Here is an 18,141-nt window from a genome sequence, read left to right on the forward strand (position 1 = left end):
CATCGATCGGCAGTCTCTGTGGACACGTGGCGTGATCCTGTCGGTTGACCTTCGGCGCGTTGTTCCAGAGTGGACCTCCTATAAATACCCCATCATTTGAACTCTCGGCTCACCTCACGCAAAGACTTCTAGCGACCAAGGCTCACAACCACAAGTTCGTATTCGATCTGCGGCTTCCAGAGTCATCCTGCTTTAAGGTACGATGCCTTCCAGCTCTAGCTCGAATTCTAAGTCGCGATCTGGCTCTAAGCCACGATCTGGTTCAGAGTCTTCTTCATCTCATTCTGAATCTGCTTCAGGGTCCTCTTCTGAGTCCGGTTCTGGTTCGTCCTCAGGGTCTGGGTCTAGGTCGGTATCTAGGTCTTCACATGGGTCGTATTCTACCTCTCCCAAGAGGAACAAGAAGTTTCCTATCACTAAACTTAAGGATGAACAGACTGCGCCCTCGGTCCTTGCCAAGTTTCAGGATCGACTCACCAAAAACCTTTGGGAGGCTGTGGTTAGCAAAGTTAGGGTGCCTGTCAATAAGATTAGGGAAAAATACCACATCCCCTCCGATTTTGATGTTCTCATCCCTGCTACCTTCGATCGCATGCATCGTCCTCCCGAGGGGTTTACTGCTTTTTCTATCAAGCACCTCGATCCCGGGCTGCGATTTCCTCTGGCTCCTCCAGTGGCCGCGATTTTGAATAAGTTGGGGTTATGCCCTATGCAGCTCTCCCCAAATTCTATCACCCATATTGTCCTTTTCATTGTAATGATGCAATTTGTAGGTTTGGATCCCAATTTTGACAATTTTGGAGTTTGTATTCCTTCACCACTTCGAAGAGGTCTGGTAGTCGAGGTTTTTTCTATCTTTCGGCCAAGCCCGATTGCGGGTATTTGAGCGCCCTGAAGTCGAATGTAGGAGCTTGGTTAGATCGCTACATTTTCCTTCGATCTCCTAGTGGTGTCTGGCCTTTTAAGAACGAGTGGACTAAGTATAAACCCCTTCCAAAAATCAGTGGAGGGGGGCTGGAGGGTGACCAAATAAGGAGTCTAACATCTTATAAGTATGATCCCAAGAAGCTTCTCACTGAGAAAGTTTTGCAATTATCTGGGCTCTCTCCAGCGTCCCTTCACATCGAAGAGTCCTTAGGTGATTTTCTTCTTTTGGTCTCGCTTGCTTTCATCGCTGTAGTGCTCGCATATGCTAACCTCTCACTGTTTGCAGATAGTATAATCATGAGCACGCGCACTGCTATGCGAAGGATCGCGGCCCAGAACAAATCAAGGAAGGGGGGGGGTGAGATCGCGAGTTCTTCAGATCCGAAGGGGAAGGGCAAGGCGGCTGCTGGTGCTCCAGATTTATCTTCGATCCCACCTCCCTCGGTTCCTTCAAAAGCGCTCGCGGTCGCGACTCCCGACGGACAACAGCCCATTGCAATTGATAGTGAGGATACGCCTTCCGCCCATGGTGGTCATCTTGGCTACAACTCTTCGGAGTTAGAACTGGGTCTAGACGAGGCCAGTGGTGATCATGGGGCCGATCAAGGAAGCCAATGTCCTCCACTCGAGGAGCGATCTAAGAAAAGGAAGCGATCCTCACCGAAGAAGGGTCATGGGCCCAAGTCCAAGTTAGGGCCTAGCGATAAGGGCAAGGGGAAGGAGCTCGCTGAGGCCTCTCACCCTCCTCCTTCCAAATCGCATAGCCCGAGCGTGCTAAGCAGGATGGCTAAAGAAGCCGCAGACAAGACTAGTGTAGAGGAAGATCGGGACAAATTCTTGAGGGTGGCACAGCTGGCCACATGTTGGGAGGATAGCCGGGCAGCTCTTCGAGGCAACGTGCCACCTCCCGAATGGCAGGACATGTCGAGCTCGTCGCTGTATGGCGAAGCCGGAGGCGATACTTTCGCAGTCTACAACTCATTCGTCTCCGTTCGCGATCAAGGGGCGCTTGTGACGAATAGCCCCATTCGGCTTGAGGAGTTCGCAGCTCACTCCATGGTCCAGGTATTCCATCAGCTGGCTTCCTTCGATCTCCCTTCTTTTTTATCATTCATTGCATTCGATTTTGCAGGCCACGACCTTTCTCCGAAGCTTGAGCCTCAAATGCACCCACTACCGGAGGAGTTATATTCAGACTGATCAGAAGGTGCAGGATCTTAGGTCTCAACTGGCCGAGCGAGATGAGACGGAACGCAAGCAGGAGGATAATCTGCTGGCCTTGGGAGATGAGGTGCAAAAGCTGCGAACCGAGCTCGATGTTGCCAAGAAAGAGAGGGAGATTCTCCGTTCTGAACAGGAGGTGGCCCTGGCGGAGGCTAAGAAAGAGGCGTTCGATACCGGGCGTGAGGTCGGCCTCGTGGAGGGCCACAAGCGTGCGATGGAGGAAGGCCAAGCCGGTCGCATTCCGGTTGAAGAACATCAGCGAGCCTTGGCCAGTTCCCGGATGTCCGCGGTTCGTGATTTTTTGAAGACCGACACCTTCACGACCGCTCTTGAGATCAAGTCTGCGGACTCATTCACCAAGGGCTATGAGACCTGCCTATCTCAAGTCGAAAAGCTCGGTGGCTTTCATGAGACTTTTGACCGCAGCAAACTTGACATCTCGCTTGACGGCGACCTCCAACCTCTTCCTCCGGATCCTGAGCTGAAAGATGACGAGTTTATGGTCCTAATGGACGAGCTAGAGGCGTAAGCTGATGCCTGAACAATCCCGATTCTTCTATTTTTGTGGTAGGATTTGAGCTGACTGATCAAAATGTAAATCCTAGAGATTCTTAGAACATCATTTTTTGTAAACAGGATGGCGGGGTGGGATTTTTGATGACCCCTGTATATGACATTTTGTTAAATGAGAAAAGAACTTTCGTTAGCTCGCGTATTTTGCTATATTTGCGCATTGCATCTTTCTTGGAACATATGTCCAGGATACGTCTTTTTCAGCTCGCGTGTGATTTTAATGCGTCTTTTCCAGTTCATATATTGGACGCGTCTTTTTCAGTTCGCGTTTTTCTTGAGTGCGTCTTTTTCAGATCGCATATTGGACGCGTCTTTTTCAGTTCGCGTTTTTCTTGAGTGCGTCTTTCTCAGATCGCATTTTGGACGCGTCTTTTTCAGTTCGCGTTTTTCTTGAGTGCGTCTTTTTCAGATTGCATTTTGGACGCGTCTTTTTCAGTTCGCGTTTTTCTTGAGTGCGTCTTTTTCAGTTCGCGTTTTTCTTGAGTGCGTCTTTTTCAGATCGCATATTGGACGCGTCTTTTTCAGTTCGCGTTTTTCTTGGACGATTTAAGTAGGGAATAATAGTAAAGATGTACGCATGAATATAAGCACGAAACAAAGAAAATTTGATAAATCTCGTTAGGTAAATTACAGTGGGTACAAATGCTTAATAACGCAATGTTTAGCATGGACACAACCTTCCTAACCTTGGAAATATACAATTGGTAATCTGCTAGAAGTCTTCGCATACAACCTGTTCGTTTGATGGCCTTTCACAGGCTCCTTGTTTGATCCCCAGTTGATGGCCTTTCGCAGGCTCCTTGTTCGATCCCTCGGTTGATGGCCTTTCACAGGCTCCTTGTTCGATCTCTCGGTTGATGGTCTTTCACAGGCTCCTTGTTCGATCTCTCGGTTGATGGCCTTTCACAGGCTCCTTGTTTCAAGCATAGAACTTCTTCAAATTCTGTATGTTCCAAGGGCGTGGTAAATCGCGACCCTGCATGTCTTGCAATCTATATGTGCCCTTCTTTCTGATCTCGACCACCTTGTAGGGGCCCTCCCATAGCGGCTCCAGCTTTCCCACATGTTTTGACGCCTCCACTTTCTTCAGCACGAGGTCTCCCACCTACAACTGGCGGGATCGAATTCTGCGATTGTGGCTCTTCATCATTAGGCCCTTGTGATGTAAAATTCGGGCATATGCAGCCTCCCTCTTCTCTTCGATAATGGTGAGGTCAAAGCTTCGTTTGGTTCGATTCGTCTCGGGTTCGTACTGCATGACTCTTTGCGATTCCTCCCCGATTTCAGCTGGAATGATGGCTTCGGTCCCATACACTAGGCAGAAAGGGGTCTCGCCTGTGGCGGTTCGTGGTGTTGTGCGGTAAGCCCACAGGACCCCGGGCAGTTCGTCAACCCACGATCCCTTGCTCTCGAGGCGCGTCTTCAAGTGTTGCAAGATCGTCCGGTTCGTCACCTCGGACTGTCTGTTCGCCTGAGGGTTCGCAACTGCCATGAAGTGCTGTGCGATCTTTAGCTCCTTGCACCATTCCGTGATCTTCCTGCCCTAGAACTACGTGTCGTTATCAGATATTAGTATCCGGGGTATACCAAATCTGCATATGATGTTCTTCCAAATGAAGTTGATAACTTCATTCTCAGATATTTTGGCTACCGCTTCCGCTTCGACCCACTTGGAGAAATATTCGACCGCCACAATGATGAACTTCTTCTGAGCTTGCGCGGGTGGAAAGGGTCCTACGATGTTGATTCCCCACTGGTCGAACGGGCATGCTATCTTGATCGGTTCCATTGGGGTCGCGGGCTGATGTATTAAGGAAGCATACTTCTGGCAGCTTTCACATTTCCTCACCAAGTTCTTTGAGTCTTCGAATAGGGTGGGCCAAAAATACCCCTGTCGCATCACTTTCTGAGCTAGCGATCTCGCCCCTGAATGATTGCCACAGCTTCCTTCATGTATTTCGCGCATCACGTACATGGCTCTCTCTTCATCCAAGCATTTCAAGAGAGGGCCGTCCACCGTCCTTTTGTATAGCTGATCCTCTAACAACGTGAATCGAGCGGCTCGAAATTTGACTCTTTTTGCCGCTATGGGATCGCTAGGCAGGGTACCCTCCTCGAGATACCTTACGATTTCGTTCATCCACGATCCTGCCTCTGAGACGACCTGGACTTCTGTTCTACTCGCGAGGGCCGACTGCTCGCGGATTAAGGCTGTGATTTTGCGATCTCGAATTCCATCCATCGCAGCTCCAAACTTTGACAGGGCGTCCGCTTTGTCGTTCTCTATTCGGGGAACTTGCAGGATGGAGCATCTACTGAATTTTCCCATCAATCGATGCACAGTCTCTTTATACTGTGTCATCGTTCTCTCTCTCGTCTCGTACGCTCCTTCGATCTGCATAGCAATCAACTGCGAGTCGGTAAAAACTTCCAGATCTCGAGCGCCTGCCTCATATGCGAGCTCTAATCCCAAAACCAGCGCCTCATATTCTGCCTCGTTATTTGTCACCGGGAATGATAGGCGAGCTGCGACTTCTATCTCGACTCCCTTGGGTCCTTGGATCAGTACGCCTGCTCATCCGTTGTTCGCGTTAGAAGACCCATCAACATGCAACATCCATTTTGAATAGGCGTGATCGGAGGCTTCGGGTTCCTTCGGGTCGTCGGACAACTCTGTGATAAAATCGGCGAGCACCTGTGCCTTCTGGGCTGTCCTGGGTTGGTACTCAATATCATGCTGCCCCAATTCGACCGCCCACTTGATTAATCTTCCGGAGGCTTCCGGGCCGCGACATCACATGCTTAAGGGGGTGGTTCGTCAGCACCACCACCTTGTGCGACTGAAAATATGGTCGTAGTTTTCGGGCAGTCACCACTAATGCAAGGGCGAGTTTTTCCATCTTTGAATATCGCGATTCCGCCCCCTGGAGCATTTTACTGACATAGTAGACTGGATTTTGGCTGTTAGCTTTCTCTCTTACCAACACGGAGCTGACCGCGTTCTTAGACACTCCAAGATACAAAAATAATGTTTCCCCTTCTTTAGGATTTGCAAGCAGCGGAGGCTTGGTGAGATACTCCTTTAGTTCCTGCAAAGCCTGCTCGCATTCTGGAGTCCACGCGAAACTCTTGGGTTTCCTCAAGGCTTTGAAAAATGGTAAGCCTCTGTCTGCCGATCGCGATATGAACCTGCTTAAAGATGCGATCTTTCCCGTAAGCTTCTGCATCTCCTTGATTGAACTCGGCGATCTCAGGCCCATAATGGCTTGGATCTTTTCTGGGTTCGCCTCTATTCCTCGTTCACTGATCATATACCCTAGAAACTTTCCCCCGGTCACACCGAAAGTACACTTGTCAGGGTTGAGCTTCATTGCATGCGACCTCATTATGCTGAACGCCTAAGAGAGATCTTTGATGTGGTCCTGCGATCTCTTACTCTTGACCAGCATGTCATCGACATATACCTCCATGGTTTTTTCGAGCAGATCGCCGAACATCTTATTAACCAATCGTTGGTAGGTCGCATCCGCGTTCTTCAGTCCGAACGGCATCATGTTGTAGCAATAAATCCCCTTATCTGTGACGAAGGAAGTTTTGTCTCTATCCTCCTCAGCCATTTGGATCTGGTGATATCCTTGGTATGCATCCATCATCGAGAAGAGTTCGAATCCCGCGGTCGAATCCACCATGTTATCGATCCGAGGTAGCGGGTACGGGTCTTTCGGGCAGGCCTTGTTCAGGTCCGTGAAATCTACACACATTCGCCATTTTCCTGAAGATTTCGGGACCAGTACTACATTAGAAAGCCAATTCGTGTATTGGACTTCTGATACATATCCGGCTTTCAGCAGCTTTTCGACCTCTTGCCTGATAGCTTCGTTGTTGTCGCTACTAAAAGTCCTCTTCCTTTGCTGCACAGGTCGAGCCATCGGGTCTACATTCAATCGGTGTACAATGACCTCCGGGTCAATCCCGGTGAAATCCGATGGACTCCATGCGAACATGTCCGCGTTCTTCCGCAGGAATTCAATCATGGCCATCTCTCCCTCGTTCATGCTGGACCCTATCCGGGTCGTTTTGCTGGGATCCTCTGTTGCGAGCTGTATAGCCTTGTATTCCTCACTGGGCTTCAAGTGTTCGGCTTCGTACGGTCGGGGCTCCGCGTCCTCCCTGACTTTCTGCTTTTTCGACCTTGGCTCTCCTTTTATTGACAAGTTGTAGCATTTCCGAGCCTCCTTTTGGTCGCATGACACTTCCCCGATTCCATATTCAGTGGGGAATTTCATCTTCATATGGTACGTGGAGATGACCGCCCGGAATGAGTTCAGTCCCGGCCGACCCAGTATGACATTGTATGTGAAAGGAGTATCTACCACCAAGAATTTGACCATCAAAGTTTTTCTTTTTGGCTCCTCTCCCATAGACACTGGCAGCTCAATCGTCCCTAGCGAGGCCACTTTGCTTCCCCCAAAGCCGACTAACGGGGTCTTTACGGGTTCGAGCCTCGCGTTCTCCAGCCCCATCCGATCTACCACATTTTTGAAGATGATGTCCGCTGAGCTCCCACTATCAATCAACACTTTGTGAACGGTGAAGTTCGCAATATCTAGCTTGACGACCATGGGGTCGTTCTGTTCTCCACCCTCCTCCAATCTGTCCGAGCTGTTGAATGAGATGGCCTCTTCGTCCTCTACTTTCAGCACGAATTTCTTTTCTCGAACTGATCCGGCCGTTCGAGCGTATCTCTTTCGTGTTCGGCTCGAATCTCCCGCGGTCGGTCCTCCCGCAATCGTGTATACGCCCTTGGTGGGTGCGTTATTCCCGCCTGTCGGGGCCCTGTCGGTTTTTGATGGGCCCGGGTTCCTATCGCGATCACGGCTTCTCGACCTGCTCCTCCTTCCTTCCCCGGCAATCTTACAATTTGGGGGTACGCGATCTCGAAAATGCCCCTGTCTAACAAGCCTTTCGATCTCATCCTTCAGCTGATAGCACTCCTCTGTATTGTGCCCCCTCTCTCGGTGGAAACGACAGTATTTGTTAGAAGTTTTCTTGGAGGGGGTGTATCTCGTATGTCTTGGCCATTTCAGCACATCAGCATTCTCTACCATCATCAGGGCCTTCTCCCGAGACATAGCTAAAGGAGTGTAATTGTGGTACTTCGGCACGTACTTGGGTTCCTTCCATTTCTCTATTTTAGGCTTTTCGTTTCCTCCTCCCCTGCCCTCTTTAGGTCGCCTAGGGATGTACTCTCGCTCCCTTCGTTCCGAGTCTTTCATCGCGTTCATCTCCTCTTCGTCAATATATTTCTGTGCCAGCGCCATCAACTGCTCGACATCGAAGGGCGGATCTCGTGCGAGGGCGGATGCGAAAGAGCTCTTCCTGAGTCCGTGAATGAGGATGCTCACGAGCATATCAATCCTTAACTCTTGCACCTCCAGAGTCTCATTGTTGAACTGACCCATGAAATTTTTCAACGTTTCATCCTCTCTCTGTCGGATGTTGAAGAGATGTGTGGCGGACCTCTTCTGCTTCTTCTTGCTCGCAAAATGGAAGTTGAACTTTTGCACGAGCTGCTCGTAGGATTCAATGCTTCCTCGAGGCAGATTCGTGAACCACTCTTGCGCTTTCCCCGTGAGTGTGGTCGCAAATAATTTTGCCATAATTGGGGCTGATTGTCCGTAAAGGTTCATTACCATTTCAAAGGCGGCCACATGCTCCTGAGGGTCTCTCATCCCATCATATCTCCTCAGGTCGGGGACCCTGAACCCTGGCTGGACTGTCTGAATCAGGATGTCGTTACAGAAAGGGGAATTTTTGTTCTGCGAGACGATCTCCCCTCGCTTCTTCAACTCGTCGATCTGCTTATTCAGGCTGTGTATCTGTTTGCCCACACTTTCTACTTCGGCCCTGGATATCACCGGCTCCCTTCTTTTCGCGCGTCCGTGGCTGCTAGAACCTGCATCGGACGACGCCGGTCGCTTGTTGCGATGCTCTTGTTCCCCTTGCACCCTCGACTCTCTTATTGGTTCCACATTTTCAAATAACTGCCTTCTAGCAGTTTCCTTGACCAGGGGGGTCGCTGTCCTCCTCTCGTATTCCACAATTGCTTTTCGGCTTGCCTCCTCTATCATTCTCTGCAACTCATCCGGAGTGATTTGGATGGTGGCACCTGTTCCCTTCCTGGGCGTCTCCTCTTCCGCAGCATTTCTTCTCGAAAAACCTTCCATGATAAAGAATTCTCAGATGTTCCCACAGACGGCGCCAACTGATCCGGGTCGAATTATTCGAGCTCCTAAGACAATCTCCCTGCGGGTCGATTAATTCTTCCGAAACAGATTTTGGATCCCCTGAGAATAAAACACGAACCGTGAGCTCGTCGGGCACGTCCCCGACAATGACCCTCCGACACTCAAGTTAGGTTGATCGAGTGAAATGTATGTGATCTCAAAGTTAGATCTCAATTAATGCATAACAGTTACCTCATTTATGGCGTATCAGGGTCTATTTATAGAACACAGTTGTACGTTAAGTACTGGGCCACGTGGCCGTATCTTATCGGCGTGTGTTCCGATCGAACGGCTATCATTGTCCGGGTCTTCGGCCAGTCTGTGCGATCCGGGTCGGGTTCTCCGCGACCCGCCCGCTACAAAACACGCGGATCCTGATCGCGTAATGACTAAAATACCCTTAATGAAGGTTAATCTAGTCTTTTCTGCAGGGTAACATGTGTATACCCATCAAAATCATGTAAAAACTTGTATGGAAATGATAACACTAGCCCTTTTTCTTCATTATTCAATGAAAACCCTTGTTCAAACAATCCCTCAAATATTATAATTTACTGAAATCTGGGCAACATATGTGAATTTATACCAAAAATCTGCATCCAACTCCCAAATCTGAATATACAAGATTTTACTACTGAAGCCCATAAACTAACAAAGCTCCAACTCCACCAACCCCAACCAAAAGCCCAATGATGACTCCAATGGGCAATCCTCCCCCAATGGCCTTCCCTGTGTTAACATCATATTTTGCAAATCTCTTCTTTGGAGCTCTACATTGCGGGCACGCATACTCATCCCCCTGCCACAAATAAACAACAATGCTTGTTAGAAATATATATTAACAACAAGGACAACCTTGGTGTGTTTTATGCTTTCTAGATTGAATGTGCATGAGAAACTGGGAGATCTCAGAGCATGAGAAACTGTGATGATCAAGGCATTTTTCAACTTGCTGCCAGTGGATATATATATCAAAGTAAACGAGATGGAGTTTTCATATGTAAAATTCAATCAAACTTGTAGCTGAGGCGACCAAATAATCTTACTTGCTCATCAAAAGGTTTCTGCAGGGTGTATATGTATCCACAATCAAGGCATATGTGAGTAGCACGGGCCTGAAAAATGTTTTAACCCCCTGAGAATCGAGGAGAAAAATAGAATACACAAAAGAACGAGCAGTAAAACAGTAGCAGGCCTTGCCTTTTGCGCATCAGTTAATTTTCTTCCAAAGGCAGGGGGAGCCGGACGCTTGGGTAGCTTTTTGACATCCACTTCTGCGCCTCTGCATTGAGTTTTTACCGGAATACAAGTAGCCTTTCATTTCTATGCATTCGTTAAATAAGCTCAACTAAAAGATAAAAAAAACCAAGTCTAGTAGGTGTTGGATTTATGCTAAAATGTACAGCATTCTGGTCCACAGATGAATACTTGTATGAGCATTATTTTTTACTGAGCCTGCCTCCATCTTCGGGAGAATAATGAGATATAGTCCTCATCAGCAGTTAGAGTTAAGTTTTGTGTTGATCACCAGAAAGTGCTCTTAGGTTGGGATGTTTTGGATATTAAGTTAACGGTTCTATGTAGCTTATTGTCATCCAAAAAGATATTCCAAGTGCTAACACCATACATCCATGTGCAATCACCATTAAACCATGTCCTAACTCCTACAGGTGAAAGCAAAGACAGGAAAAACAAAATGCTAATGGCATCAAGATTGGAAACTTTAAGACAAAAAATATAAAAAAGGGTCTAAGATGCAAGAAATGGACCTGCTAACAACAAAGTAGACAGAATCTGGCTTGGCCTGGATGGCAGTTTTTGTGAAGCCAAGCTTATCAGCTGGCCAAAGTTCATCACCAAAGAAACTGCTGGTGTAGAGTACCTGGTCCCCAGCCTTGAGCCCTGCTCTTGCAGCATTCCCGCCACTTTCCACAGCCTGAATCAAGATTTCAAACTCTCAAGATGAAGAAGAATAAGAATGTATGTGAGAGAGTAGATAGTGGTATAATAGTTACAGTGATGACAACTCCACCCCCTTGCTTTTGGCCCAAAGTCAAGCCCAATGGCTTGTCAACTTCAACCTCAATATTCTTTGCAGCACCAGCAGTTCTGGCTGTGATCTGAAGACCCCTTTTTGGTACACTTGGAACACTGGTGATACTGATCTCAGCAACCAAAGAAGTGAAGGCAACCCTTTTGGCATCTTGAAGCGACAGCCCTTGGAAGCTGGTTTTCTATTAATGATGATGGACAAAAGATGAAGCAGAGAGAATGAAAATGGATTAGTGAAAAGAAATTAAAGAAAAAGGGTTGTAGAGAGATACCTGAAACTGAGGAGTTAGGCAATTAGAATTGGGGAGGTTTCTGGTGAAGGCAGCAGGTGTGCAGGAAGAGGATGGGGCAGCCATAGCCATAGCTGTAGCTGATGGGAGTTGTGTGTGTGTGAACAAGGCTCAAATATTGGATTTGAGGATGAGTTAGGAGAGGCAGAGCCGCAACCACAATGACCACCACAAGAATGACAAACACATAATGATTGGTCCTCAATACTAGTAATATTTATTATCCACCCTGGAATTGGGATTGGGAGTGAGCGATTATTCAAGAATGAAATTGGGAGGATTTGTTCACCATTAATTATGTAATTAGGGTTTAAAAATGTGGATGATGATGCATCTATTCATCAAAACTCTCATATCCACCCCAACCTAACCACTAACTCATAAGTCAACTCCTTTTCTTTCACACCCCAAAAACACACTAATCTGCTCCTCCTCTCCTGCAATCGCTAGTCCACTCACACTATAATAATAATAGAAATATTCAAAAAATTCTTTATGAAAATTAAATTATCGATTACTCCTGTGATATAAAATAAAGTTTAAAAAAATACTCCCGTACAGAAATTGAACCACACGCGTTTTGACTACGAAAGTACCTTTTTTGACATTATTAATATAATAAAATAATATCAATATAATAGTTATTTGATTAAAATATTATATATATTTATTAATAACAAAATATTATTTTATATAATAATTGTTTAGTTATTTAGATAATACAATATTATTTTAATTAAATTAATTAATAATTAATTTATATATTTGTCTCACATGTTGAGCTTAATAACGAGCCAAAAAACAAACTCAGTCCTCCGTTAACTATGACGGAAGTGAGCAGTCCGTAGTACGAGATCAGGTAACGGAAGCCAAAAAGGGAGACAGCTTTGGGTTTGGGATTTCAAACACGCACCGACTCTAGAGAGACTTTTATAGTTTGGATTTGTAGTTTGAGTGTTTTTTTTTTTTTGTTTTTTAAAATAAAAAAAAATAGAGATAAATACGTGCGTGTTGAAAATAGATGATATGTTTGGATTTATGTTTTGTGGTAATTTAAAATATTTTAAAATAAGTAGTATATGTTTGATATTGGGATTTGAGAGAAAAACAATCGTTATTCATTATCAAATCATATATAATTATATATATTTTTATATATAAATATTTTATGTTTAATATTGTATTTTTTAAAAATAAAAATTATTATTTATTATCAAATTATGTCGATTTTATATTATTTATATATATATTATATATAAAAATTTAAAAAATATGTAGATAAAATATAAAAATATATATTAAATGTGATTTATCATGTTTCAAGAAATGAAAAGACACAAATCTAAACAGCACAAAATTCCCCATCTCCCTCACCCTAAAATGGGTCCCACCCTCAACCTTTCATTCCTTGAGCAGTAGTAGAGTAGTAGTCCAGTAGAGTAGAGTACATTATTACTGATATATTATTACACACCACACCACACGCCACGAGGCCTGCCTGCTTTTTCCCTCTCTCTCTCCCAACACTTTTGCATTCTTTCTCTCTCAACTCTCTTCTCCAATCCAAACAAGCCCAGATTCTATTACTTATTATTATTTGTATGGCAGCTGCTAATTCGCAGAGTCGTGGTCTCGCGAGCTTGGGCAAACGATTAGTTGGGCAGATCCGCTCTCGTCCTCTTCTTCTCAGCAGGTATTATCTATCTCTATTTCTACTCTCACTGCTGCTACAAAATACACATCCCTGCCTACCTCCCTACAACCTTTGTTCTACACCATTAACAGTAGTTGGACTTCTTTAAGGGACGAATACCAATCTTTTCTTCTGTTTTCCATCTTGTTTTTTTGTGATGGAAAAGCTGTATTTAACCATTTTTTGACTCAACCAACAACTGCAGCTTTTCAGATTAAAGCTCTAGTTTTTTCACATTTCTGGGGTTTTGATCATCATTACTCGTTTCTGCTCAAACACCCCCTCCTCCCATCCCAAAACAAAGAATTGCCTTAACTTGGGAGATTTTTTGTGGGTATTTGTAGAGTGGTCCAGGGAATTATATTTTTGTTTGATGGTCGATCTAATAATTTTCCCTCATCCTCGATATCTGTCATTCTTCATTCTAATTGTTCTTTTCTTTTTCTATCCCAACAGTTGCTGCTGAAATTTTGAGCTCTTTATTTCTTGGTATTGACGTTTCACTTGTAAATACTCATCTCCCAATTTGGGAGATTCTTTTGGATGGAGCAAGTGCTGATAATTTGTTACTATTTTCATTAGGGCATCTAATTTTCCAACTAACTTTGTTTTCAATTCATGTTAATTTGATAATTATGGGTGCTACAAATCAGTAATAGTGTAGTAGGTGGGTTTGCTTTTGATACACACTAAACAGAGAGAGAGAGAGAGAGAGCAAGAGATGTTGGGGAGGCAACAAAATAGCAATTGGGCAAATTAGATGATAAGCAAGAATTAGATGAACTGGAGATAGTAGAAAGGCAAGTTTGGTGTGCGTGTGTTGGGACCCCCATCAAGCAACTTGGAAAAGCATGTCACACTCAACGTATACGTATGCCTTGCCTGGGCTTGGCTTCTCTATTTTGTTGGTTTTGGTGTTGGTGTTGGTGTAGGCGTGTATTTTTTATCATGTGACGAATAGCTCACTCGGACGCATGACAATATATCTTTCTTGTGCCAGTTACAGACACCATATCTTCAAATTGTCCTTGACAGTAAAAAATAACGATAGTTTATGTAATGCCATTTATGTTAAAAATGACTGACTTTATGTAAATAATGTTGATGTTTCTAGCGTGTGTATGCGTAAATATCCAAAAAGCAGGAAATATCTTGTTTAATCAGACCATAGGCTGGGTATGTACAATTATGTCTTGGCCCTTTAGCTTGTTTTTTGTTTTACAAATATCTGTAAATCTTGTGTTGAAGTTATTAGTCATACTAATATATACAATGATCCGCATATGCAGCAGGAGTGTACACGTTTCCGCCTACGACAAGAACCCGGAGGACAACATCAACCCAACTGTGGTCCCGGACCATGTAATCCCAGCACAGCCTGAGGAGTACTGGGCTCCTCACCCGCAGACCGGGGTGTTCGGTCCTGCAAGTGAAGATAAGCCTGGTGCAAGCGTGCATGCTAATGGTAGTGATAGTGGTAGGGCGGAGTCGGTGCTGGAGGAGAAAGCCTTCTTCCGCCCTCTGGAGGACTTGGACAAGCCACCAGTTGAGCCTTGACTCTTGAGAGAGAGAGAGAGAGCTACATCCACTCTGTGCCCCCCCTAATTTCTATAAATAAGTGTGGTGTGGTGTCTTTATGATATAAATAAAGAGTTAGAGGAGTAGAATAACAATCATCATTATTATTAATTAATGATCATATGTAAGTTTTGTGAGGGGGGAAGAAGTTGCTTTGTTAAATGATGATGTGGTTGGATGCCTTGCATATGATGTACGGATACATTTTGTTATTTTTCTTCTTTCTTGTGTCCTTGGGGACAACCTTTATCATCTGTCTTCTTATCCTTGAGATGTCTTGCTTCTTATACCACTTCTTTTTACAACTTTCTAACTGTTTTTCCTCTAAGAATTGGAAGTATTTTTTATTTTAAGTTGAAGGAATTAAAAATGCTAGGTAGGGAGTTTCTTATGCATGATTGATTACGTCAGTAACATCTGTTGATATCACATCCCAGTCCAAAAAATGAAAACTATCAGCATCCATCCTGATCCAAAATATAATCATGCCGGCGCGGGCGGTTGCGGTGGCGGTGGCGGTGGTATATATGAAAACTTTGAGTTTTCCATGAATTTGATGATGATGATGAGATGGATATATGATGTGTATATTTTTTACATTATCCATTCTCCAAATTGTGTTGTAGGCTGACCAATGAAAGGTGTAGAAACAGGTCCGTCCATCTTCTTTTCTATCAGTGTTTGAGAGCGAGAGCTGAAATTTTGATTCAACTAATAAATAAAGATAAAAGAGTAAATGTATGAACAGTAGAATAAGATGAGGTTGGGATATGTGGAGCTGGTTAATTTATTGTTACTGATGACGATGATGATAGGAAATATATACAGTTGAGTACTGAAATGGTGTGGACCAACACTAGGACTCGGACAACCTAATTAAAGTGGTAACTTATGAATAAATGATGATTGTAAGGATGAGTAGGTAATGTCCTAATAATAATCATAATTGTAAGGATGAGTGGCTAATGTCCTAATAATAATAATGTGAATATTGGGTCTCATCCTGAAAGTGGGTTTTATTTGATTACTGATTTATTCTCTTTGATAATGGTACAATTATCATTAGGACCAGTATGACTCTCACTAAGGGTAAAAGAGTAATGTCAGGTTAAAAATGTTAGACCGCACTTGAAAGGAAAGAAATCGCAAGAGACTAGAATGGCTTGAGTTAAGGAAGCAAATGTGCCACCTTATCAGCTGGCATGGATCACTCTAGATACTCGGCTTACAGAAGGAAAGTTAATCCGTGACACATGCGCCTACCATATATGACCGATGCCAATCTATAAATATGGGTTTTACATAATGGACAGGTAATGTGCAATTTATATCAGTTTGAGATTAATTACTTGATATTTTCGAACGATCATTTTGAGATTCTAACTTGGGTGTCGGAGTGTTTTTGTTGGGGACGACCCCGACTGTCCTAACCCTTCTGTGTCCAGTTGACAGATCCTATCGAGGAAGCACGCGATTTCGAATACCTGGACTATCGCCATAATTTCTTTCGACCTTCTTTTTCGACCAGGATCAGTTTGGCGCCGTCTGTGGGAACTACCACACTTCAAATCGTGAACATGGAAAGAAATACAGGAGAAAACGTTCCTATCGCCGATGTAAACTTGGGAAACATGGAAAGAACCATCCAATTGACAAGGTCAGAACTGCAGCAAATGATGGAGGAGGCTGGAAGAAAAGCAAAGTAGCTTACGAGCGAAAGACCACCACACCTATCGAAAGGGAAGCCGTAAAGAGGAAACTATTCGGAGGAAAGGATTTCGAAAGAGTGTCCGAAGGGACCAGCAAGAAAAATCCGGAGCAAAGCCACCGCACACCATCAGAGGTCGGGTCGAGCAGTCGAGACAAGAGCCATAGAAGGGGACCTGCTATATCTCGGGCGGAGGTCGAGGGAGTATCCAAGCATATCGCCATTTTAGGCAAACAAATAGACGAACTGAAGAGACGCGGCAAGATGGTGTCTCAACATAGGAACTCGCCCTTCAGTAACCAAATCCTTATGGAAGTTGTAAATCCGAACTTCAGAATGCCTGACTTGCCGAAATATGACAGAACCAAAGATCTGCAGGAACATCTAACCGCCTTCGACCTGGTAATGAATTTGTATGGGCAATCAGGCCCTATTAACGCAAAATTATTTGTGACTACTTTGGTAGGAAAAGCACAAGAATGGTTCACCAATTTGCCACCCAGGAGCATAGAATCGCATGAGCAGTTGGTGCAGAAGTTCACCTTCCACTTCACGAGCAAGCGGAAGCAGAAACAATCCGCAACCCATCTCTTTACCATCCGCCAGCACGACAACGAAACACTAAAAAGTTTCATGGGCAGATTTAATAACGAGACACTGGAAGTACAGGATTTGAGGATTGACATGATGGTCAGCATCCTCATCCACGGGTTAAGGAAAGGACCATTCGCATCAGCACTGGCCAGAGACCCTCCGGCAGATGTAGAGTAACTCATGAGCGTGGCACAAAAATACATAGACGAAGAAGAAATGAACGCCATGAAGGATGGCGAATGGAGGATTGGCTCAGATCGCGGGAGAGATTCAAGACGCGACAACAAAGGAATGGATCGAACAGATCGTAATCCCCGGCGCGACCAAAGCAAGGAGCCGACATACCAGCAAAGGTACAAAAACTACACCCCGTTGAATATGATGAGAGCCAAGGTGCTAATGATGGTCGAGAAAAATGATGTTTTAAAATGGCCAAAACACACGAGGTTCACTCCTGCCAAGAAGTATTCCAACAAGTACTGCATATTCCACCGCGAGAAGGGGCATGATACGGAAGAATGCTACCAACTCAAGGATGAAATCGAGAGGCTAGTACGTCAAGGATACTTTAAAAATCAAGTCGCTGAAAATTCCCGAGATAGAAACAACCGAAGTAGATCTAGAAGTCAGGAGAGAAGACAGGACAAGGAGTTTAACACCCGGGATCCCCGAATTAGAGAAAATGCACCTGTGAAAGACATAATCCACACTATTGCAGGAGGAACCGAGGTAGACCAATCCAAAAGGTCGAGGAAAAGGTTGGAGAGGAGCGCCTGGTCCATGAGAAATAGGTAGATTGCAAGTATAACTCAAGAGCAGAAAATTATATTTGGCACTCAGGATGCAGGGGACAAAGCAGGATCGGGAAATGACCCAATGGTCATCAAGCTGGACATAGCCAACTTTGTGGTACACAAGGTGTTAGTGGACAACGGGAGCTCAGCAGACATCATACTAAAGAAAGTGCTAGTAAAGATGCGACTAGATAATGTTAAGTTGGCACCCGTAAAAACTCCTCTAGTCGGATTCAGAGGAAGCGAGGTAGATTCGCTAGGAACTATCGACTTACCAGTATCCATGGGCGAAGAACCAAGAAGAAAGACACTAATGGTAACATTTCTTGTCGTGGACACTCATTTCGCTTACAATGTTATATTAGGTAGGCCTGGAATAAATTCTTTCAGGGCCATAGTCTCCACTTTTCATTTAAAAATG

The 18,141-nt window shown here is 44.8% G+C and overlaps 5 protein-coding genes across 6 annotated transcripts; 2 read left to right on the forward strand and 3 right to left on the reverse strand.

The window, feature by feature from the left end:
* Window positions 1-202: 202 nt before the first annotated feature.
* LOC148788458 (uncharacterized) lies at window positions 203-2,129 on the forward strand. The gene is made up of 2 exons (XM_088880093.1): window positions 203-754; window positions 799-2,129. The coding sequence occupies exons 1-2, from the start codon at window positions 203-205 to the stop codon at window positions 2,125-2,127; spliced, it is 1,881 nt and encodes a 626-aa protein (XP_088736219.1). The 3' UTR covers window positions 2,128-2,129.
* Window positions 2,130-3,308: 1,179 nt separating this feature from the next.
* On the reverse strand, window positions 3,309-9,335 carry LOC148788459 (uncharacterized). The gene is made up of 2 exons (XM_088879429.1): window positions 9,204-9,335; window positions 3,309-9,071 (listed from the first exon to the last, which is right to left on the reverse strand). The coding sequence occupies exon 2, from the start codon at window positions 8,949-8,951 to the stop codon at window positions 6,123-6,125; it is 2,829 nt and encodes a 942-aa protein (XP_088735555.1). The 5' UTR covers window positions 8,952-9,071; window positions 9,204-9,335; the 3' UTR covers window positions 3,309-6,122.
* Window positions 3,830-5,086, reverse strand: LOC148788460 (uncharacterized). Its single transcript, XM_088880094.1, has 2 exons — window positions 4,376-5,086; window positions 3,830-4,267 (listed from the first exon to the last, which is right to left on the reverse strand). Exons 1-2 carry the CDS (start codon window positions 5,084-5,086, stop codon window positions 3,830-3,832), a joined length of 1,149 nt encoding a protein of 382 aa, XP_088736220.1.
* A 197-nt stretch (window positions 9,336-9,532) lies between the features above and the next one.
* Window positions 9,533-11,663, reverse strand: ENH1 (rubredoxin family protein). Its single transcript, XM_011077518.3, has 6 exons — window positions 11,336-11,663; window positions 11,027-11,245; window positions 10,781-10,947; window positions 10,212-10,293; window positions 10,058-10,126; window positions 9,533-9,810 (listed from the first exon to the last, which is right to left on the reverse strand). Exons 1-6 carry the CDS (start codon window positions 11,423-11,425, stop codon window positions 9,643-9,645), a joined length of 795 nt encoding a protein of 264 aa, XP_011075820.1. The 5' UTR covers window positions 11,426-11,663; the 3' UTR covers window positions 9,533-9,642.
* Window positions 11,664-12,806: 1,143 nt separating this feature from the next.
* Window positions 12,807-14,873, forward strand: LOC105160234 (late embryogenesis abundant protein At5g17165). 2 transcript variants are annotated; one of them, XM_011077521.3, is made up of 2 exons: window positions 12,807-13,046; window positions 14,339-14,873. In XM_011077521.3, the coding sequence occupies exons 1-2, from the start codon at window positions 12,955-12,957 to the stop codon at window positions 14,601-14,603; spliced, it is 357 nt and encodes a 118-aa protein (XP_011075823.1). In that variant the 5' UTR covers window positions 12,807-12,954; the 3' UTR covers window positions 14,604-14,873. The 2 variants fall into 2 exon arrangements, with proteins under 2 accessions (XP_011075823.1, XP_011075821.1); XM_011077519.3 differs by having other exon boundaries at window positions 12,808-13,046; window positions 14,336-14,873.
* Window positions 14,874-18,141: the final 3,268 nt, after the last annotated feature.

Source organism: Sesamum indicum, linkage group LG4 (assembly GCF_026168435.1).
Source record: "Sesamum indicum cultivar Baizhima isolate 11 linkage group LG4, ASM2616843v1, whole genome shotgun sequence".
NCBI classification, from domain to species: domain Eukaryota; kingdom Viridiplantae; phylum Streptophyta; class Magnoliopsida; order Lamiales; family Pedaliaceae; genus Sesamum; species Sesamum indicum.